Source organism: Clarias gariepinus, chromosome 6, assembly GCF_024256425.1.
Source record: "Clarias gariepinus isolate MV-2021 ecotype Netherlands chromosome 6, CGAR_prim_01v2, whole genome shotgun sequence".
Lineage (NCBI taxonomy): Eukaryota > Metazoa > Chordata > Actinopteri > Siluriformes > Clariidae > Clarias > Clarias gariepinus.
Genome location: NC_071105.1, coordinates 21,386,232 through 21,404,873, shown reverse-complemented (window position 1 = coordinate 21,404,873; position 18,642 = coordinate 21,386,232). Strand labels below are relative to the sequence as shown.

Genomic DNA, 18,642 nt, shown 5'->3' with positions numbered 1-18,642 from the left:
AGGCGAAGACTTTTGGAAGATGGCCTTGTGTCAAGAAGGCCAGCAAAGAGGCCACTTTTCTCTGAAAAAGACATCAGGGACAGATTGATCTTCTGCAGAAAGTATGGTGAATGGATTGCTGAGGACTGGGGCAAAGTCATATTCTCTGATGAAGCCTCTTTCCGATTGTTTGGGGCATCTGAAAAAAGGCTTGTCCGTAGAAGAAAAGGTGAGCGCTACCATCAGTCCTGTGTCATGCCAACAGTAAAGCATCCTGAGACCATTCATGTGTGGGGTTGTTTCTCATCCAAGGTAGTGGGCTCACTCAAAATTTTGCCCAAAAACACAGCCATGAATAAAGATTGGTATCAAAACACCCTCCAACAGCAACTTCTTCCAACAATCCAACAACAGTTTGGTGAAGAACAATGCATTTTCCAGCACGATGGAGCACCGTGCCATAAGGCAAAAGTGATAACTAAGTGGCTCGGGGAACGTTGAAATTTTGAGTCCATGGCCTGGAAACTCACCATATCTTAATCCCATTGAGAACTTGTGGTCAATCCTCAAGAGGCGGGTGGACAAACAAAAACCCACTAATTCTGACAAACTCCAAGAAGTGATTATGAAAGAATGGGTTGCTATTAGTCAGGATTAGGCCCAGAAGTTGATTGAGAGCATGCCCAGTCGAATTGCAGAGGTCCTGAAAAAAAGGGCCAACACTGCAAATACTGACTCTTCGCATAAATGTCATGTAATTGTCGATTAAAGCCTTTGAAACGTATGAAGTCCTTGTAATCATATTTCAGTACATCACAGAAACAACTGAAACAAAGATCTAAAAGCAGTTTAGCAGCAAACTTTGTAAAAACTAATATTTGTGTCATTCTCAAAACTTTTGGCCACGACTGTACACTAAAGAACCATATATGTGTACATTAACATGTTTATGGAGAAGAAGATATGATAACTAGTTGGCTATAAGTATTTTATGGAGGCATGTCATCAGTAACCTTTATTGAAATGTAAATGTACATCCAAGCTTAGCTGCAGAAATCTGTGATGGCAACATACAAGAAACTTAGTGTACCAGGGCAGGCTTAGTAACAATTACCCTTGTATGGTTGTCTACAATAAACATTAGTGCTGACAGAATGATGAAATGATATGTGTGTGTGTGTGTGTATATATATATCATTCCTGTTACCTTCCTCGCTGTTGCTTGGTTGTGACATTTCGCTCGAATCTTGAGTCTCTATCACGGACATCTTCGTCTACTTATCACAACCTTATCAACCGAAAACGCTATTTTATTCAAACGTTCTTGCTTTAGTGTGTGACATGACGTCATGTGCAGGTGCGATGGATCGCGTACCAACCAATAGGGTGTCGGAATGGTATGTTTATACTTCTCATCCGCATTTATACAATGTATAATCTTTTTACTTAAGGTCAGATCCAGTGTTTTTTTACAGTACACTATAGAAAACTATAGAAGTTGTTAACCAAAAAAAAGCAAAAAACATGCACATACAGTATAAAACCTGAACTTGCTAAATAAATTAAAGTACAGGTAAACCACCCATAATGCAAACTAAATTATTGTAATAGTTCACAGAATCCAAGTTTCATTTCTACCTAATCAAATTCAAAATTATTATTTTTTATTTATTTGTCACATACAGTCATTCATATGATATAAGGTTATCAATAGGAAATAAATATGGAACAAAATATAGAAAACCTTTAGCTATGGAAAATATAGCTATAAAGGATAAGAATAAAATATGAGAAAAACTTAGCTGTACAAATATTAAAAAAAGAATTCTGTACAAATATAGAAACTATAGAAAATTGTAGTAAGGAAATTAAATTGAATTTAAATAGAAATGTCCTGGGAGTGTGCAAATATGCATGAATGTACAGTAGATGCAATGTCCACAAATGTGCAATGAGCAAAAATGAAATTGAAATATGCATATAAATGATTGCAGATTTCACTGTTGCCTTAGCATGAAATCCAGCACATAAGGGTTAGGTGCTCCACATTAAGTGACTAATTATCAGGACTAATGATGATGATTCCTTAGTTTCTAGTGCTGCCACACACATGCGTAAAGGCTTGCATATGTCACCTGGCTGTTACCCCTGTAGGGGCTCTCCCTAGGAAGTAATCTGTTTCTTCTTCTTCCTCTCAAAAGGAAATCTGACAGTCAGCACCACATGGTACTGTACTGTACCTAAGAAAAGTTTAGATGTAAATGAGAATTCCTCCTGAAAAATTGGGCCATGTGCATGTTGGGTACATATGCATGTTGCAAACAAGCTCAAATCTTATCCTAGATTTTCGAACTAAGCAGCTGTGCTTGGTTGCTAAATTACTGATTAGTTACTTAATTGCTGCATACTGTGCTGTCTAGAGTGTTCTTAGTAAGAAATAGGGAAAGTTTACCCATTGCAAGGTTCATTGGGCAGCTGCCACTTAAAAAAAAAAAAAACACCAGTAATTTTTAAGAATATTCTGTAAAAAATGTTAACATTATTAAATGAGGGCTGTACTGAAAGTAATGCAAAAGTGGGCATAGCTTTTTTTTTTACCAACATAGGTGGTTTAAATTGCACATTTGGTAGAGTAACACATGCTCTGGACAAAGGTACTACTCAAAATTGTCTCCATCACAAGCCATCATTAAACCCAACTCTTGAATCCTCTTTGATGCAGTTGATGGTCCCCCACTGTGTGGTTTGCATACAATGCTGTGTCTCCCTTTTTTCTTCTTCCATCTGTGCACAATGCTCTTGTCAATGGTGTCTTCTCTGTAAACAGTCTGTGGCCCACTTATGCCCACTTTTGCAGGATTTTCTGTACAGCCCGCATATTATGTATCATGTCCAAAGTAGTTTAAGTTATAAGCACTGGTAGCAGCTACCTTGCAGAAAGTCTTATGTTTGTACTAAGAGATTTATATCTGCATTTCAACCAACCTTATTACCTCATTGCTCACAAAATTAAGTAACAGGTCCAGATAATTAAAAATATATTCCTCCTCTTTACAGGGAATGGATGGATGTTTTGAGCCCTCCTATAATTAATCCCAGGCAACATCAGAATGAGAGCAAAAAAAAACACAGCAACATGTCCACCGAAGGTGCTACATTAATGCTTACCCAAGCGAAGCTTAAATTGAAAAACAAATTACCAGACATACAATGTGTAGTTAGTGACAGATTTTGATGAAGAGTTACTGATATGTGCATTGTGTGTTTTAGGCTTGGGGGCAGAAGAGAGCCACAACGAAGATAAGTTTCTCAGTCTGCTCTATGATTCATGTCTAAACTGCTATTTTGATCCTCAGACTGGGAAGTACTATGAGATGATCTAAGTTTGATGAAAACAAGAAGACTGATTCATACAGCATGACAAAACGGTATATTTCGAATATTATATAATAACAAGCACACATTTAAAGCAGTTTTTTTTTAACTGGTCAAACCCATATTTAATAGTCGAAGCCATATTTAATAATCTGCGTCTATGTCATCTCTTAAAATTAAAGCATCAACATTAAACAACATAGTATTTTTAGGCATATTTTCTTTAAATCAATATCATTCTATATTCTGAGTGAAACATTTCTAAATGATCTGCATTCCCTGAGGTAACATGTTATTTTTTTTTCTACTTGAGTAAACTAAAAACATATACACTCACCCACTATGAGTAATTTGGGAACACGACTTAGTCTAATCTGCATTTCTTTGGACTGTGGGAGGAAACCAGAGTACCACAAGGAAACCCACCAAGCACAGGAAGAACATGCAAACTCCATGCATACAGAGGTGGGAATCGAACCTGGCCGGGAATCAAACTCAGACCTTGGAGGTGCAAGGCAATAGTGCTAACCACTACACCACAGTACTGCCCCAAAATATATACAGTATATACTTTGTATTTTTACAAAGTTTTTTCTCTTGGGAGCAACTTTATATTGAAATAAATTTATTAACTCTAACAACAATAAAGGACTGCATTTGTGGTTTTATTATTTACTTAGATAAACCCTTTTTTTTTTTTTGCATAAATAAAAATGTTTCCAATGAAAAACATCCAAGGCAAAACTACCTGTAAGAAAATCAGCAAAGAACACTAGGAACATTTTTTATATCTATATAAAAAATACCCTATACTGTCTTGCCATAAAACAAAGAGATTTAAGGAATTAGCTGTGCATGGCTGCATTTATTATTATTATTATTATTATTAATATTGACATCATAATTATTATAGATATCGACTATTATTATTAAGCTAATGTCACATGATTTAAAACTGAATGATCATGTAATCTGGCTGCAATAGGCTACTTTGAATAATAACTGAACTGATTTCATTCATTCATTCTTTACACCATCCTTTGTCATCTGAGCCCTGGAGTCTGTCCCAGACAAGTTAAGGCACGAGACACAGTCCACCCTGGATGGGGTTCTAACTCATTGAAGGGCACAAGCATACACACACACACACACGCTGCTGCCAATTTTCGAACACCAAACAAACAGGTAATTGCACTTTTTTACAGTCCTAACTTTTTAGGTTATGTTCAAGATAATAACCTGTCTGACCAAAAATCAGTTGCACACTTTAGCTTTTATTAAATCAATTTTTTCCATGGCCACACAACTGTATAGCCTCAATCCTACACATTGTTTGTGTGGAACTTCTTTTATATATATTTAACATACAGTAGCCGTGATTTCTACCGTTGATTTTTTTTTATTTTATTTTTTAGGATGCACCTTTAAGAAGCATTTAAGTGATTTCTAATCATGATCGGTCATGTTTTTTATCCTGTTTCTGACAGATAGCCACTACATTTCCAGGTTTAATAATGCGTTGGAAAATAATTATCCCAATTCCAGTTTAAAGAAATGACATTGATAATATATAATGTGGTTATAGTTGGCCTTTAGATATTTACTGTAGGCTGTGCGTGAATCCCCCCCCCCCCCCCCCCCGCCCGCCACGCACACGCACACGCACGCACACACACACACGCACTTACTTGAAATAAGATCTACAGCGGGCCAAATTTAGAATCGACCAATGATAGTTGCGGTGGCGTTTGACGTCACTGTACTAGGAAGTAAACAAACATGGCTGTACGTTGTACGGATAAGTTACATGACTTGTTTTTACTCATTTTTGTATCTGTGTTTGTTTTGTTTGTACAGTCCACCAGCTTACTGACTTCAGCGAAGGTCGTACATGGTGAATTCAAACATGGCCGAAGTTTTCGAAGTGTTTCCAATTCTACAGTTCCACCTCCAGGGGTTAGTGACAAACTTGTTTTCCTTTTTTATACAAGTTTTTTTTTTTGAGCTGCCTCGTCTTAACAATGATGTGACAAATAGTTGTCTAAACATATAAACACTTTTCAACCCCTGTAGGTCAGACTGCACCCCGGCGTCATCGCGTCCGTCGTAATCGTTGCAGTTGCTGCAGTAATGGCTGCAGGTTTTATTATTCGGAAATACTGTTTTCTGCAGAGGTGAGCACTTCTCCAACACGTTCAGCTTGTGTAACCGGCAGCATATTGAATGGTCAGTTCCGCTTTACTCGTGTTGTATTGTATATAACTTCTCCCAGAGTAAAGTTAAACTTTTATTATTGCAGTGATGCCACATACAGATACTCAGTGCTGAGGCGGATGGAGGAGCAGAGAGAGGAGGAATCTGATGAGGTAGGGATTTTAGCTGCTTGAGATCAAGAGGAACTAAGATTCAAGTTCTTCCCTAAATGCTAATTCTGTGTCTCTGTATTTATTTCTCTTAGGATCTTTTGGAGTGAAACCAGGAACAATGTGGATTTAAAGAAATAACATAATTGTTGGGATTTTCTTCATAAACAGTTGTCCTTTTCAGCGTCGTCTTCCATCTGTCCCGTGGTTTAATGCCAGAACCATTATGGGCTTTTAAAGGTCACATGGTGCTGATAAACTTCGCGGCTGTGAATAGTAGAATGATTTTTCAGGGACTAGACTTAACTGGGGATCTGCCTGTGTTTATTTTTATTTATTTATTTATGATTATTATTATTAGTAGTAGTAGTAGTAGTAGAAGTTACAGAAAGAATAACCCTACATTTTAATGCTGTTCACTTGTCTGCGTGTTAGTGTTGTGAATGTTTGATTGTAAATGTCAAAAACACAAGAACAACTCAACTTGGCTCAACTCAACAAGCCAAATGTGTTCAGTTGGTGGGAAATTAAGGAATAAAGATCATCATGGCTCTGAGAAATAGTTTAACAATTGGACCATGTTTAAATAAATATGTTCTGAGGAAGCCAATCGTATGTATTAAAGTTCTGCAAAACAGAACAAGAACCCATGCTGTACAGTAAATAACAATAATGAATTGCTCATTAATCTGTATTACCACAACTTTACTTTAGCCTAAAAGTCCCCCCCCCCCCCCTTGTCATTATTGTTTGTAGTATAGTTCAACACTTTTAAATTTCTGTGTTATTTTTAATTATCTGTTTGTATTTAAAGATAGATTTGTGTGCTGGTGTCTTATAAGGTGAATTCCACTGGGCTTTTGCACATACTTGATTTAGGATTGTTTTTGTCTTTCAGCTACATGGATTTGCTTGATTTACCATTATGTATTTTGCTTTATTATTAATTAAGATGATTATGTATTCATGGATAAATTTGTTTTGTTGTATTTGTTTTTTTTTAAGCTGTCAAAGAATATAACTAGATTTTTCTGTGTCTGAAGTGCTATTGCTATATATTGTATTAGATTGTATTTCTTGATATATCTATATATACCTCTGAAAGATTTCCTGACCTGGAAAGTTCTGAAATCTCACCGCTTATGATTGTTGAAATGTTATTTCAAACAATCTTTATTGAAAAGTTACTAAACTCACTGTAACTAAATTTAACTGACATAATAAAGGATTATTGTTTATACAGTGGGTGGTGCAATGGGGCAGCTCCAGGATGGTGGATTCATTCCTGAACTGTGTGTGTCTACACAAATACATATGAGGTTTGAAGAAGTGTTTGCTACAGGATATGATTTTTAGCCACTGAACCTTCGATAAGAAGAAAACATTTAATGAAAGTGAGTGACAAAGTTTATATAATAGTTTTAATTTAAAGTCTAATAATTACCTAGTTAAATGTTTACAAAAATTATGGTTTGATTAAATGCAATATGAAAAAGATTCAAAAGAAAAAATGTAGAAAAGATTACATTTCTGGGTCACTGATTTGGTAGTTCCTTGAAATTTAATTTAAGATTAAATTTCTTATACTGACCTAACAGCTGCCTGCTGTTGAAGAAAGTCCAGTTTGAGAATTGTTTATATATATATACATATATATATATATATATATGTGTGTGTGTGTGTGTGTGTGTGTGTGTGTGTGTATAAAGTCGTGTTACGAGTTGACAAGATGATGACAAGAAAGAGAAAATATCAAGGTAAGGATCATGAAACTTTGTGTGTTCAAGCATTAGTTATAGTAATACAGTATGAGCTTGCAGAGGTGACCATTTGTTTATTTCCAGAGCTGTCCTTCGCTGTCATGTTTGTGGTCATCACTGTTTTAATATGGGGGACCCTTCTTAAGAAGAAATCTCTTCAAGAGCATGCAAAATGTTTGTATGACGCAGGCATCATGCCGCATCCTGTTTGGCTGTTGATTATTTTACAGTATTCTTAAGCTTTATTCTCTAAAACCTGTGTTTTAATTCAGATGTGCATAGCAGAGAAAGTTCTGGATCAGACTGTTTTTCTCCAGGTGAGATTTATTGCATGAAGTAGCTTACTGAGAATTCTTATTTGTATTACTGTTGTTTTTCATTATTATTTTCATTATGTAAATGGTATTTGTACATAAAATATGTTTCATAATTAAAAGTTGACTGAAATGCATAATGGCAGGCTGAAGTAAATAGTTACTGTGTTTGTATGTCTGCTGTTAGTAAATACTACATAACATTCTGTTTAGCTTTGTTTGAGCTAAAGCCAGGTTATCCAGGTTGCTGCCCTCATAAGATTTGCCCCACAGACCACTTCCCTTTCTTTCTGCGCAGTGGAGCAGCCAATATGGTTGGGCCAAAGATCTGTTTTAACAATAGGATGTACGTACTCTAATTTTAAATTTGAATGCTAATGAATTTCAATGTATATGTACAATTAAGTGTCAAAGTTTTTAAAATGAAGGTAACTGTTTAACCAATGTTTAACTAGTGATTAAGTTTAAGTAACAAATATGCATCATGAAATATTAAGTGATTACAATTTCACTTGGACATTAAGTCCCCTGCTTATGAACGAGTTCCGTTCCGGGAGCACATTTGCAATTTGAATTAGTTTGTAAGTCAGACAAAGTAAGTCTTGTACACATTTAACACAAATATACAATATGAAGCAATAACTAAAAAAAAGACTGAACTCTACACACACACATACAATATACTGCCATTTTATACATTGAGTTAAACAGTTGATTACTGTAGATAATTGAAAATATTATTTACAATTGGTATCTGGTCCTATGTTTTGTACAATACACATGGCTACTTTTACGATTTGTTCGCATCTACGAATGATTCACCATCTGTTTATATCTGTGGAAATTCATAAATTGACTGTAAGTTGGGGACTTATGTATGTATTATGAATATTGAGAGTTTTAACATATTTTGCCTTTATAACTGCTTGTGTATTTGGTAAACATCTAGATAAAATTTGTTTTTATATTTAACACCACACCATTATTCTTGACATATACTGTACACTAATCACCCATAGCATTAAATCCACCTATGGTTTGGGTTCCCTTTGTGCCACCAAGGCAGCCTCTCTGGGGGTGTGCTGTGGTGTCTAACACCAGGACATTGGCAGGAAATTTTATTCAAGCCCGGATAAAATAGGAGGGTTGAAAAGCATCAGGCGTAATACCTGTGCCATAATCATCCACTGTGGTGACCCCTTAATGAGAGTATTCGAAATGATTACAACAAAATCGCTCCGGCTTTTTTTTTTCTTTAATTGGTGCTGATTTAATAAATATTTACCTCAATTTTTTAGTTTCAGTTTTTTTAATTTTTAAAAATTAATTTAAATAAGATGAGCTTAAAATCAGCTATTAAAAAATACAGAAGCTATCTGAGTAGAACAAGTTCTCCTCAACAATTTGTGCATATTTGGCTCTATTCGTTTTGCATTACAGTTTCACTTTTTACCATCTTCTAGGTATTTTGCTGTTGGGGCTGGATCTGTAAAAAGCTAATAATGATAATGTTGAGGTCTGCAAAGGTTTTAGCTGAGCTCTATAACCACTTTGTATTTTGTAACTTTTACTTGCTTCATTTTCCGCTAAACTTCATTTCATAACTTCTTGGCCTGTTCCTCATGACAGCAGGACCTAGTTACCATTTTAGTTAAGAGACCTCATAAAATCTGTCATATCTATTGTGAAAGCATAGAACTGGACACAAGTGAATAAGGAATTAACACAGGTGAATGCTGTTTAACATATTTAGTGTGAGTGCTCAAAAATTTTAAACTATTCATAATTTATATTGCTTATATTTGTTAATGTACATACTGTACAATTATGCAGGTTTTACCTTTTTATTTTTTTCAAAACAATAAAAAAAAAGTTAAACAGATGGTTCAAAACATTGTGCTCCAGTATAACTTAAGTTTCTATTTCTTTTACCAGTATTCTGTCAGGAGGACAAAACAATGTTGGATGGGGTGTGAACATTGTGATAGTGGATGGTAAGTGTCTTTTAAGATAATATATGTACTTTGTGTTTATTATCTAGCAAAAAACTAAGTAGATGTACAGTACTAAGATGACTGTTTAAATTAATTTTCAACAACAGTAGTCAATAAACCAATTAATTATTCCATTAATCAATTCATAAATCACTTAAATAATAAAAATAAATAAAAAAATACAGTGATTATGAGGTCCAATAATATAGTGCCATCAACCAACCAAAAACCCCGTTGTGCACCCCAGAGCTATGTAGACATACAAAGTTTGATATGAAAACAAGTTATAGCACTACCTTCTGTTTCTTTGTAAAACTTGCATTCCTGAAAAGTATACTGTACATAGAGATGCCAATTTGTAATTGACCCACTAAGTAAATCTGTTGCAAATTATACACTGAAATGCTTTATGCAATTTGCAATTGCATAACTTGGAAATCGGCAGTCATATGTGCAATTCGCAATACAGCCAATTGGCCTTTTGTATTGTTCACCCCCAGGGCCATGTGAGAATGTGAAAACAACTGACATGTTTAGATAAAATACATTTTATTTAAAAATTAACATTTAGGTATTTAGTTAAAAATACTGAATTGACTCCTCATGGTCACATAGTGTGAAATAGCATATTTATATTTAATTGCTAATTAAGAATGCACAATAAATTTGGTGCCTCCAAGTGGCAGAATTTTGTCATGGTACCCCAGGCTGATGTGTACTTATATACATTGATTTACATGCATACAGTTCAATGTAAAAGTATAGGCTAACTTGCAGATTTTCTATTATCTTTTTTGGCATCATGTTTTTTCTTTTGGAATGGTCTTGAGATGCTATGAGTGAAACTGAGTATAGAATTCATAAAGCAGAATAAAGTAACTAAGTACATAAAGGAATAACAAAATCTAACATTAAACACACTTTTCATACTTGAGGCAGAGGGAGAAATAAAAGAAACTAATTTTGCATGAGATTTTTTCCCTTGACATTTTTCTCTCCGTGTCTGTGAATTATTATTTTTATTTTTTATTTATTTATTTATTTATTTTTTCAGGTGAAACTGGGATGATATTAAGAAGTGACTTCTTTAAGGTCCAGTCTAAGGGTAGGTTTTTATTTACCAAATCTTTAATAGAACTAAAATAATTCATATGCATTGTTCTATTAACACTATGTATACAATGCATCTCAACAAATTAGTATATTAGGAAAAAGGTTTTCAATCTTAGAAAAGGTATTTTTGGTAATTTATTTCAAAAGGTAAAACTTTCATATAGTTTAGATTAATTACATATAAAGTGAAAAATTTCAAGCCTTTTGGGGCTTAATTTAAATGATCGTGGCTTAAGATGAATGTCAAAAATCCAGTATCTCAAACTTTTATAATGTTTTATTTAGCGTATGAAAGCACTGTTCATGCAGTATAGATACTGCATTTACAGTATCTTGGTCTAGTTTAGTAAACACATACGGAAGACTGCTGACAGTTGTCCAGAAGATAATCAATGACACCCTGCACAAGGTGCTGTGTTGAAGCATATTAATGGAAAGTTTTCCAAAAAGGAAAAGTAGTAGAAAAAAGTGCAACAGACATGACTACAGTCACACAAGAAGAAATGAGGCTTAAGTCAGCTTCCACTGTCAGTGGTGATTTTGGGTGCCATATCATCTGCTGGCTGTATGTTGATCCGCTGTGCTTTATCAAGTCCAAATAAATGCACCTACAGTATTTACCAGAAGGTTTTAGACCAGGAAAAGCAGATTTCCTTTGTCAGCACATTATAGTCCCTACCCACAGTGCCAAAACTATTAATAACTGGTTTGCTACCACTGTGCTTGCCAGCCAACTTGCCTGACTTGAACTCAGTAGAAAATCTATGGGCTATTTTCAAGAGGAAGATAAGAAACACCCGACTCAACAATAAAGACAAGCTGAAGGCTGCTATTAAAGCAACCTGGTTTTGAATAACACCTCAGCTGTGCCTCAAGCTGAGGAGCCTATAAGTATAAAGTACATAATAAAAGGAGCCTATAAGTATAAAGTACATAAATGAACATAGTTTTCCAGAGTTTATGTATTGTAAATTTATTTTAATTTAATGTAGGAGATATTCTAATCTTTTAGCATTTTTTTTATGAGCTGTAAGCCGAAATAAAATAAAAAAAATCCTTGAAACTTTCACTTTAAACTAAATGAAGTTAAAATATATGCGAACTTTTTTTAAATTAAATCACAAAAGAAAACTTAATTTTTCTAGATGCACTGTACTGGTGCACTATCTATATCACATATTACTTTTCTGTTGTAGGACTGCATGATTTTCTAAAGGAAGTACATAATGGAAATATAGTTTTAGTAGCCTCTTATGAAGACCCTACAGTACAGTGAGTACTAAACTCAACTTGATAACTTTTACACAGTCCTCAACACCAAATGAGTAATAATATAATATATATTTTTTTAAAAGGTATCAGGTTGCTGTATTTTTAGGAAAAATATTATTGTTTATATATTGTCCTATTCTGTGCTGCAGGTTGACTGATGAGGTTAGAAAGCTGTTTGCTGAAATGGGCAGCAGTATGGTCTCCTCAGTGAAGTACAGGGACAACTGGGTGTTTGCTGGGGCAGTTGGACTAAATAAGGGAAGTCCATTTGAAAAGGTTTGAACCTCCAAAGTTTGAATGTTTAAGACTTTATTTTTAAAAATAAATATATTTATAAATAAATTGCAAAATTAGACTTTTTGAGCCCATACAATGTTTTTTTGTTTTTCAAATAAAAAAAATAATAAATGAGATTACTGTGCATGCTGTTAAAATTGCCCATGTGCACTGCCCAGAGGTGTTTCCGATGTAGGAAGCATATTTGCAACACACTGGGCAAATTAATTATTGAACTGGCTATAATTTACTGATTAAAAAATGTTGTTTCTTAAGAATTATAACAAATGTTTTACAGGTGGCAAATACTTTATGTTTAAAAGTTTATCCTAAAAAGTCTGAAGTCTTTTTTAAAAACCTGCAGCTCATCGTGAATGATAAGAAGACAAATGCATATGGAGATTGGCCAGAAATAGGGGAACTTGATGGCTGCTTTCCCAGAAAGGTCTGATCAGCACTAAATGAGCCTGCTGCACCAACCACCTGGAGACCATTAAAACACAGAACATTGCGACTCTGGGATGTAAATCTATGACATTTTTTATTTTAAATGTTTGCATATGGATGCCTGATGTATTAACCATGCATTATCCTTAATTTGTATCCTAATTTGTATCTAAAAAGATAAATCCAGATAAATCCAATACTCTCAAACAAAGGTGTTGGTATTGTTGTACCCTCAGTTCAAAAGCAATATTATAATTTCCCCAGAACGACATGCACTTGCATGCATTACCTCTGCAAGTTTTCTCTTGCCACACTTGGCTGCCATCATCTTTATCAACTTTTACATTCATATTTTTTATTTTATTTTATATTTCATGAATGACTGAAGAGGCGAATACATAACAACCATTACATTAATGTCATTTGCATTAATGTAATGTGAGATACTTATTGTGATAAAAGCTTCCATTATGAGAAGAAAATGATCTGAAGAAAACTGCCACATGGATATAAACATTTACTGCATCACAGATTATGCCTGTGGCAGTTCACAAATTTATGTAAGAATTTTTCTGAAACTTTCCTAAATCCATTAGAGAAGTTGGATTGATGCAGCTGTTTCAATTCACTCTTCCATATGTTGTCCGCAGGCGGACTATAGCCTTCAGCACCTGCATTCATGATGTGATTAACCTATTATTAAACCAAGTGCTGTCACTATTTTTTTATTATTATAAGAATATTAAAGTGGACTGGAATCTGCTTAAACCACTGGTCTCTTTAATGTAACAAAATACAGTATACTGTACAGGTGGAATAATATAATTATTTCTTCTCAGGCTCTGCATTGAGCTATGATCAGTTGTGAGATAATAAGGAACATTTGGACCAGAACCACCTGCTGTTGCAGCAGACAGATGAGGGCTATTATGAAGAGCCCATTCAGCTGAAAAGAAAATCCCGTAAATACCTCCAGGAACCACTGGGAGTCCCCCTGAGAGCCGCTCATCACTCAAAAAGTGCCAAACACAGCCTAAATATGGAAAACACTGATCAGTAATGGTGTGGATTTCTACTACTCTGTGTTGTAACAAGAACTTTTAAAAGTGACACACAGTTGCTAAACATACCTGTTGTAACATTCTCAAGACGTGCACTGAGCCAAAAGATTAGGCTGTTTTTCAAAAGGACAAGCTGCACACACAAAACAGGATATGTACAGTAATCATCATACCTCTGTATCAAATACAGTGCATCACTTTTTTCACATTTTACGATGTCACAGCCTTATTCTAAAATGGATTAAATTTTATCCATTTGATCAGGGGAAACAGGATGCGCCTGAGCTCAATTTTGATCTTCATGGCAAAGTCTGTGAATATTTATGTACATGTGCCTTCTCTTTTTTTTTTATATATAAATTTGCAAAAATCTCAAGTAACTTTTTTTATGTTGTTATAATGGGGGGTGTTGTGTGTAAAATGGAAAAAATGAATTTAATTTATTTTAGAATAAGGGTGTGACATAACAAAATGTGGAAAAAGTGATGCGCTGTGAATACTTACCGGATGCACTGTACAGTATTTCCTTGCTTTTTGTGTTTCTGTCAGCATGTTAAAAGTGAAAGACTGCTGAAATCGGGTGAAAATGGAAAACTTACATACACATCGGCCTTGCAAGAAAAGTGTTTGGATTTTGGTAAAACAATAACTTGTTTTTGCCAGATGGTCAAGAAGGAGGTCAGTGTAAGGCCAGAAAAGGCCTGTTGAACCAAGATAGTAGGGGTGTGTCAGCAGGGCATATGTGAGCAGGCACTAGACTGGAAGATCACATAGTTAGAGCTCTTGTAGAGTTGCAGTGGATTAAATTGCTTGTTCAGTCTGTCTACGATGGCCTCTCAAGCCCATCTAACCTGAGCCTTCCAGATACAGTACTCCACTATGCCAGGGTGGAGCACCTCCCAAACTGGAGCACATGCCAAACTGCTGCCCAAAAGCCTTGGGAGGTGACGCCAGTGGTAGCATCCTTGATGAAGTGCTAAGAGCCATCGCAGAGGTCATTAACACAACGTTTGAGAGACCAGCAGGCAGCATCAACATGCAAAGTACATAATCAATATTTTTAAAATGGGGAGCAGCAACCATATCAGGCAGGGGGCTCCTGACTATGACACAGGCCAACCTCATGACCAATTTCACAGAAACGATTGCAGGGACCAATCTTAGACATTGTCCTGGTGTCAGAAACAACAAAGCAGGTAAAGCTGCTGGAATTGACTGTACCCTGGGAAGACCAGATCAAGGAGACTTTTGAAAGAAACTGAATGCTGAAGCAAGAGGTGGATGGCCTAGTACAACCATATTGATGTCAGATACAGATGCTTTGCGGGACAGGGGAGAATCAGGGGAGTGCACAACAGGAGAGCCATCAGGACCATCACAGACAGTACAGAGAAGGCATCTAGATGGCTGTAGATTGAGCGAAGGATGTGAGTTAAAACAAGAGCTGTTGACTGGAGAATTACTGCCATGATAAATATATTTTAGCTGACAGTAATTATTTTACCTCTAATTGAATTTTGTCATGTTTCTTATTTTATTCCTTTTTTTCCTTTTTTCTTTTGGTGTCTAATTTAGTGTCAGTCAAAGTGCTATGAATTTGACATTTACTTGGTACCAAATAAAAAATGTGTTTATGAGTGCTAACCAGTTCTACTTATTCTACTTATAATTTGCAAATATCACTTCTTACTTAGAGATCACACAAACATTAAAGGGAGACTTCAGCAAAAACAAACTATCCGCATGCACTCTGTGAGTAAATGTTTGTGAACACTTCAATTCAATTCAATTCAATTCTATTTGTATAGCACTTTTAACAATTGTCATTGTCACAAAGCAGCTTTACACAATCAAAAGAATTATTTAAGTTTAAACACTTGATCATTAAACCCAAATGTGTATCTTTCCAAAAATTGTTTGCAAACAGTTGGATGCACACAATTGATTAGAATGTCTTTGTATGCTCGCTCACTCACTCATCATCTATACCTCTTTATCCTGTACTCAGGGTCACAGGGGCCAGGAGGCTATTCCAGGAGGCTTAGGGCATGAGGCAGGGTACACTCTGGACAGGGTGCCAATCCATCACAGGGCACACACATACACTCACACACTACGGGCAATTTGGAACGCCAGATAGCCTAATCTGCAGGTCTTTGGACTGTGAGGAACACTAAAGTACCTGGAGAAAACCCACCAAGCACGGGAAGAACATGCAAACTCCATACACACAGAAACAGGAATCGAGTCTGGCCAGGAATCAAATCCGGACCCTGAAGCTGCAAGGCAGCAGTGCCTAACCACTACACCACCGTGCCACCGTCTTTGTATGCTGTAGCATAAAAAGTTTGGAATTAAGGGACCCATACCTGTGCCAGCATGACAATGCCCCTATGCACAAAGTAAAATAAAGATCTATAATAAAGATTATGAAGATGTTCTTTACCAAGGTTGCACTGGAAAAAAAAATGAATGGTCATCTGAATGCTCTTAAGCTACTTACAAATTTGCATACATCTATGAAAAACAAATTTAATATCTTTTATTTGTTTAGTTGGTTGCTTTGTGAGCATCCGAAGGAAACATGCTGTGAAGTAAACACCACGGGCCCAGTAAGGCATGTTGTTTATGCATTACTATAAATTCACTCTTGTCTTTCCTCTTGCTTAATTAAATTCTGAGTGCTTTTTTTTTTTTGGCTGTACTCATTCTCAGGGATTGTGGAACTGTGCCCTCATGCCTACGACTGCATCACAGCCATGCTGATATTCATTGCAACTGTACTCTCTCTCCTGTGATATTCATTGTTCACTATGAGCATATTCCTGTATTTTATATTCCTATGACAAACCATTCTATTGAGCTGTTCAGCTGAAAAGATGTCTAAGCTTCAGACCTCGCAAACTGCATTCATAAGGCTGAAAAATAGTGAATACAGTATTAGCGGTTTGTTTTCTGATCATTTTTACAACAAAACTGATCTTCAGTAACTGATGAATGAGGATATGGTGGCATAATTTTATTAGCATTTTTGTGTACTCAATCTATGAAAGGAATGTTGTTAAGAAGGAAAGCTTTAAGCTACCATTAAGGAAACTGCATACATTATAAATACAGACTAGAAAACCTACACACATTTTGCATGGTATTGCTCAAAGAATTCTGTAAGCAAAAGAGATCAAACAAGTCTACAAAGTATCAAATCTACCACATTACAATAATTTTAATGGTAATAAAGAGTATAAATGCTGTTTAAAAAAAGTTTGGCCACATGGAACCAATTTCTAGGCTGCAATGGATTGTAGAAAATGACTTCAAAATAAATGTCATTGATAGAAAGACTGAAACTTTACTGTGACTTTATTGTGGCTTTATTATAATATCTGTTTATAAAAATAAATTAATTAGATTTTCACACCCCTTTTTAGGGCTCTTTGAAGTTGGCAATAATTGTATTTCAATATAGTCTTTTTGCAAATATTTGAATGGTATTCTGTTTTTCGGCCAGTTTTGTTTTTTGCTATAACCCAAAGACATTGGGTTTTAAGATTAGTGAATGGATACGCAACTACTATTCAAAATTGTATCTTTCATTTCCTAAAATTTACAATTTAGCTGTTTTAAATGAGGCAGCAACATGGCATAATGGTTAGCACTGTGGCCTCACAGCTCCAATGTTGATGCTTCTTTCTCAAAGGTGTTGGGTCTGTAGGTCTATTTGCATGTTTTCCATGTGCTTTGTTCGAAAATCAAGCCCTGGGTTTCAGCTTAAAAAACTGCATTGGCTATTAAAAAGAATAAACCAGCATAAAGACTAGACAGCCATCTTGGCTGTGTGTGAAAAGAGGGGAAATGGATCAGAGATATTTGATGACAGAAACATTGTGAGACCAGAGGTGAAGGTTTCACAATGCACCATTTAAAGATGACTTTGAAAGGTGAAAGAAAAATGTCTTGCTGTGAGATTAATAAACATTAGCAGTAAAAATTAGAAGGCCAAACTGGAATTCCAAAGGACATAGCAAGAGATGCAGTCGTTTTACTGTAAGTCCACCTGTACCATGTTCACCAGAGGCATAGTCTATCTGCAACTATTTCCCCTTCAAATCCATTTTAACAGTTTAAAATCATTTGTCATCATAATATTATACTATGCTCTTAACATGATGGTGTACAAACATGTGATTCCTTCTGGATTTTATGGAGGATTTTAATAGAGTTTGCTGTTGCAAATGAGACACTGATATGAAGTATGCTGTGCTTTATGTTGCATAAAATGATGCACAGGTAACTAATACTTACATTTCAAGCTTTCAAATTAATATTTAACTTGGGTTCTTGGGTAAAATCCCAAATAGTGTTAAATAAAAAGTTAGTAGGGTGTTAAATCCCATGTTACACAGATTAAGTAATGCACTTGTTAAAAGACTAGAGAGGGATTTGGGCTTCAGCATTGTATTAGAAACTACTGTTAGGTTAGTTAGGTTTGTAGCTCGCGTTAGCCATGAACAGAGTAACATGTGATGATTCAGAGGTAACTGAAGTGCTTTCCCAGTCATGGAAGCACTTTCAGCAAGAAATCACATTTACTATATAATGTTATGTTATATAATATTAGCAAATGTGATTTCTTGCTGAAAATGGATCCATGACTGGGTTTGAATGTGGAATCTGGTACTGGCATTCAG

At 35.4% G+C, this 18,642-nt stretch overlaps 2 protein-coding genes across 3 annotated transcripts in view; both read left to right on the top strand.

The window, feature by feature from the left end:
• The window catches only part of cfap20dc (CFAP20 domain containing), a 35,007-nt gene extending 31,577 nt beyond the window's left edge, over window positions 1-3,430 (top strand). Inside the window, exons 16-17 of the mRNA XM_053499328.1 lie at window positions 3,037-3,128; window positions 3,250-3,430. Coding sequence (XP_053355303.1) covers window positions 3,037-3,128; window positions 3,250-3,362 — 205 coding nt within the window. The 3' untranslated portion in view covers window positions 3,363-3,430. The remainder of the gene's footprint in view (window positions 1-3,036; window positions 3,129-3,249) is intronic.
• Window positions 3,431-5,089: 1,659 nt separating this feature from the next.
• On the top strand, window positions 5,090-15,661 carry si:dkeyp-67f1.2 (uncharacterized protein LOC556106 homolog). Of its 2 annotated transcripts, XR_008360775.1 has the most exons (14): window positions 5,090-5,310; window positions 5,428-5,528; window positions 5,654-5,720; window positions 5,813-7,111; window positions 7,427-7,474; window positions 7,562-7,651; window positions 7,750-7,794; window positions 8,005-8,137; window positions 9,727-9,785; window positions 10,840-10,890; window positions 12,095-12,170; window positions 12,320-12,446; window positions 12,811-12,969; window positions 15,649-15,661. XR_008360775.1 is itself a non-coding variant. In XM_053497797.1 (13 exons), the coding sequence occupies exons 5-13, from the start codon at window positions 7,447-7,449 to the stop codon at window positions 12,895-12,897; spliced, it is 696 nt and encodes a 231-aa protein (XP_053353772.1). In that variant the 5' UTR covers window positions 5,090-5,310; window positions 5,428-5,528; window positions 5,654-5,720; window positions 5,813-7,111; window positions 7,427-7,446; the 3' UTR covers window positions 12,898-13,592. The 2 variants fall into 2 exon arrangements, 1 of the variants encoding a protein (XP_053353772.1); XM_053497797.1 differs by lacking the exon at window positions 15,649-15,661 and having other exon boundaries at window positions 12,811-13,592.
• The last annotated feature ends 2,981 nt before the right edge of the window (window positions 15,662-18,642 follow it).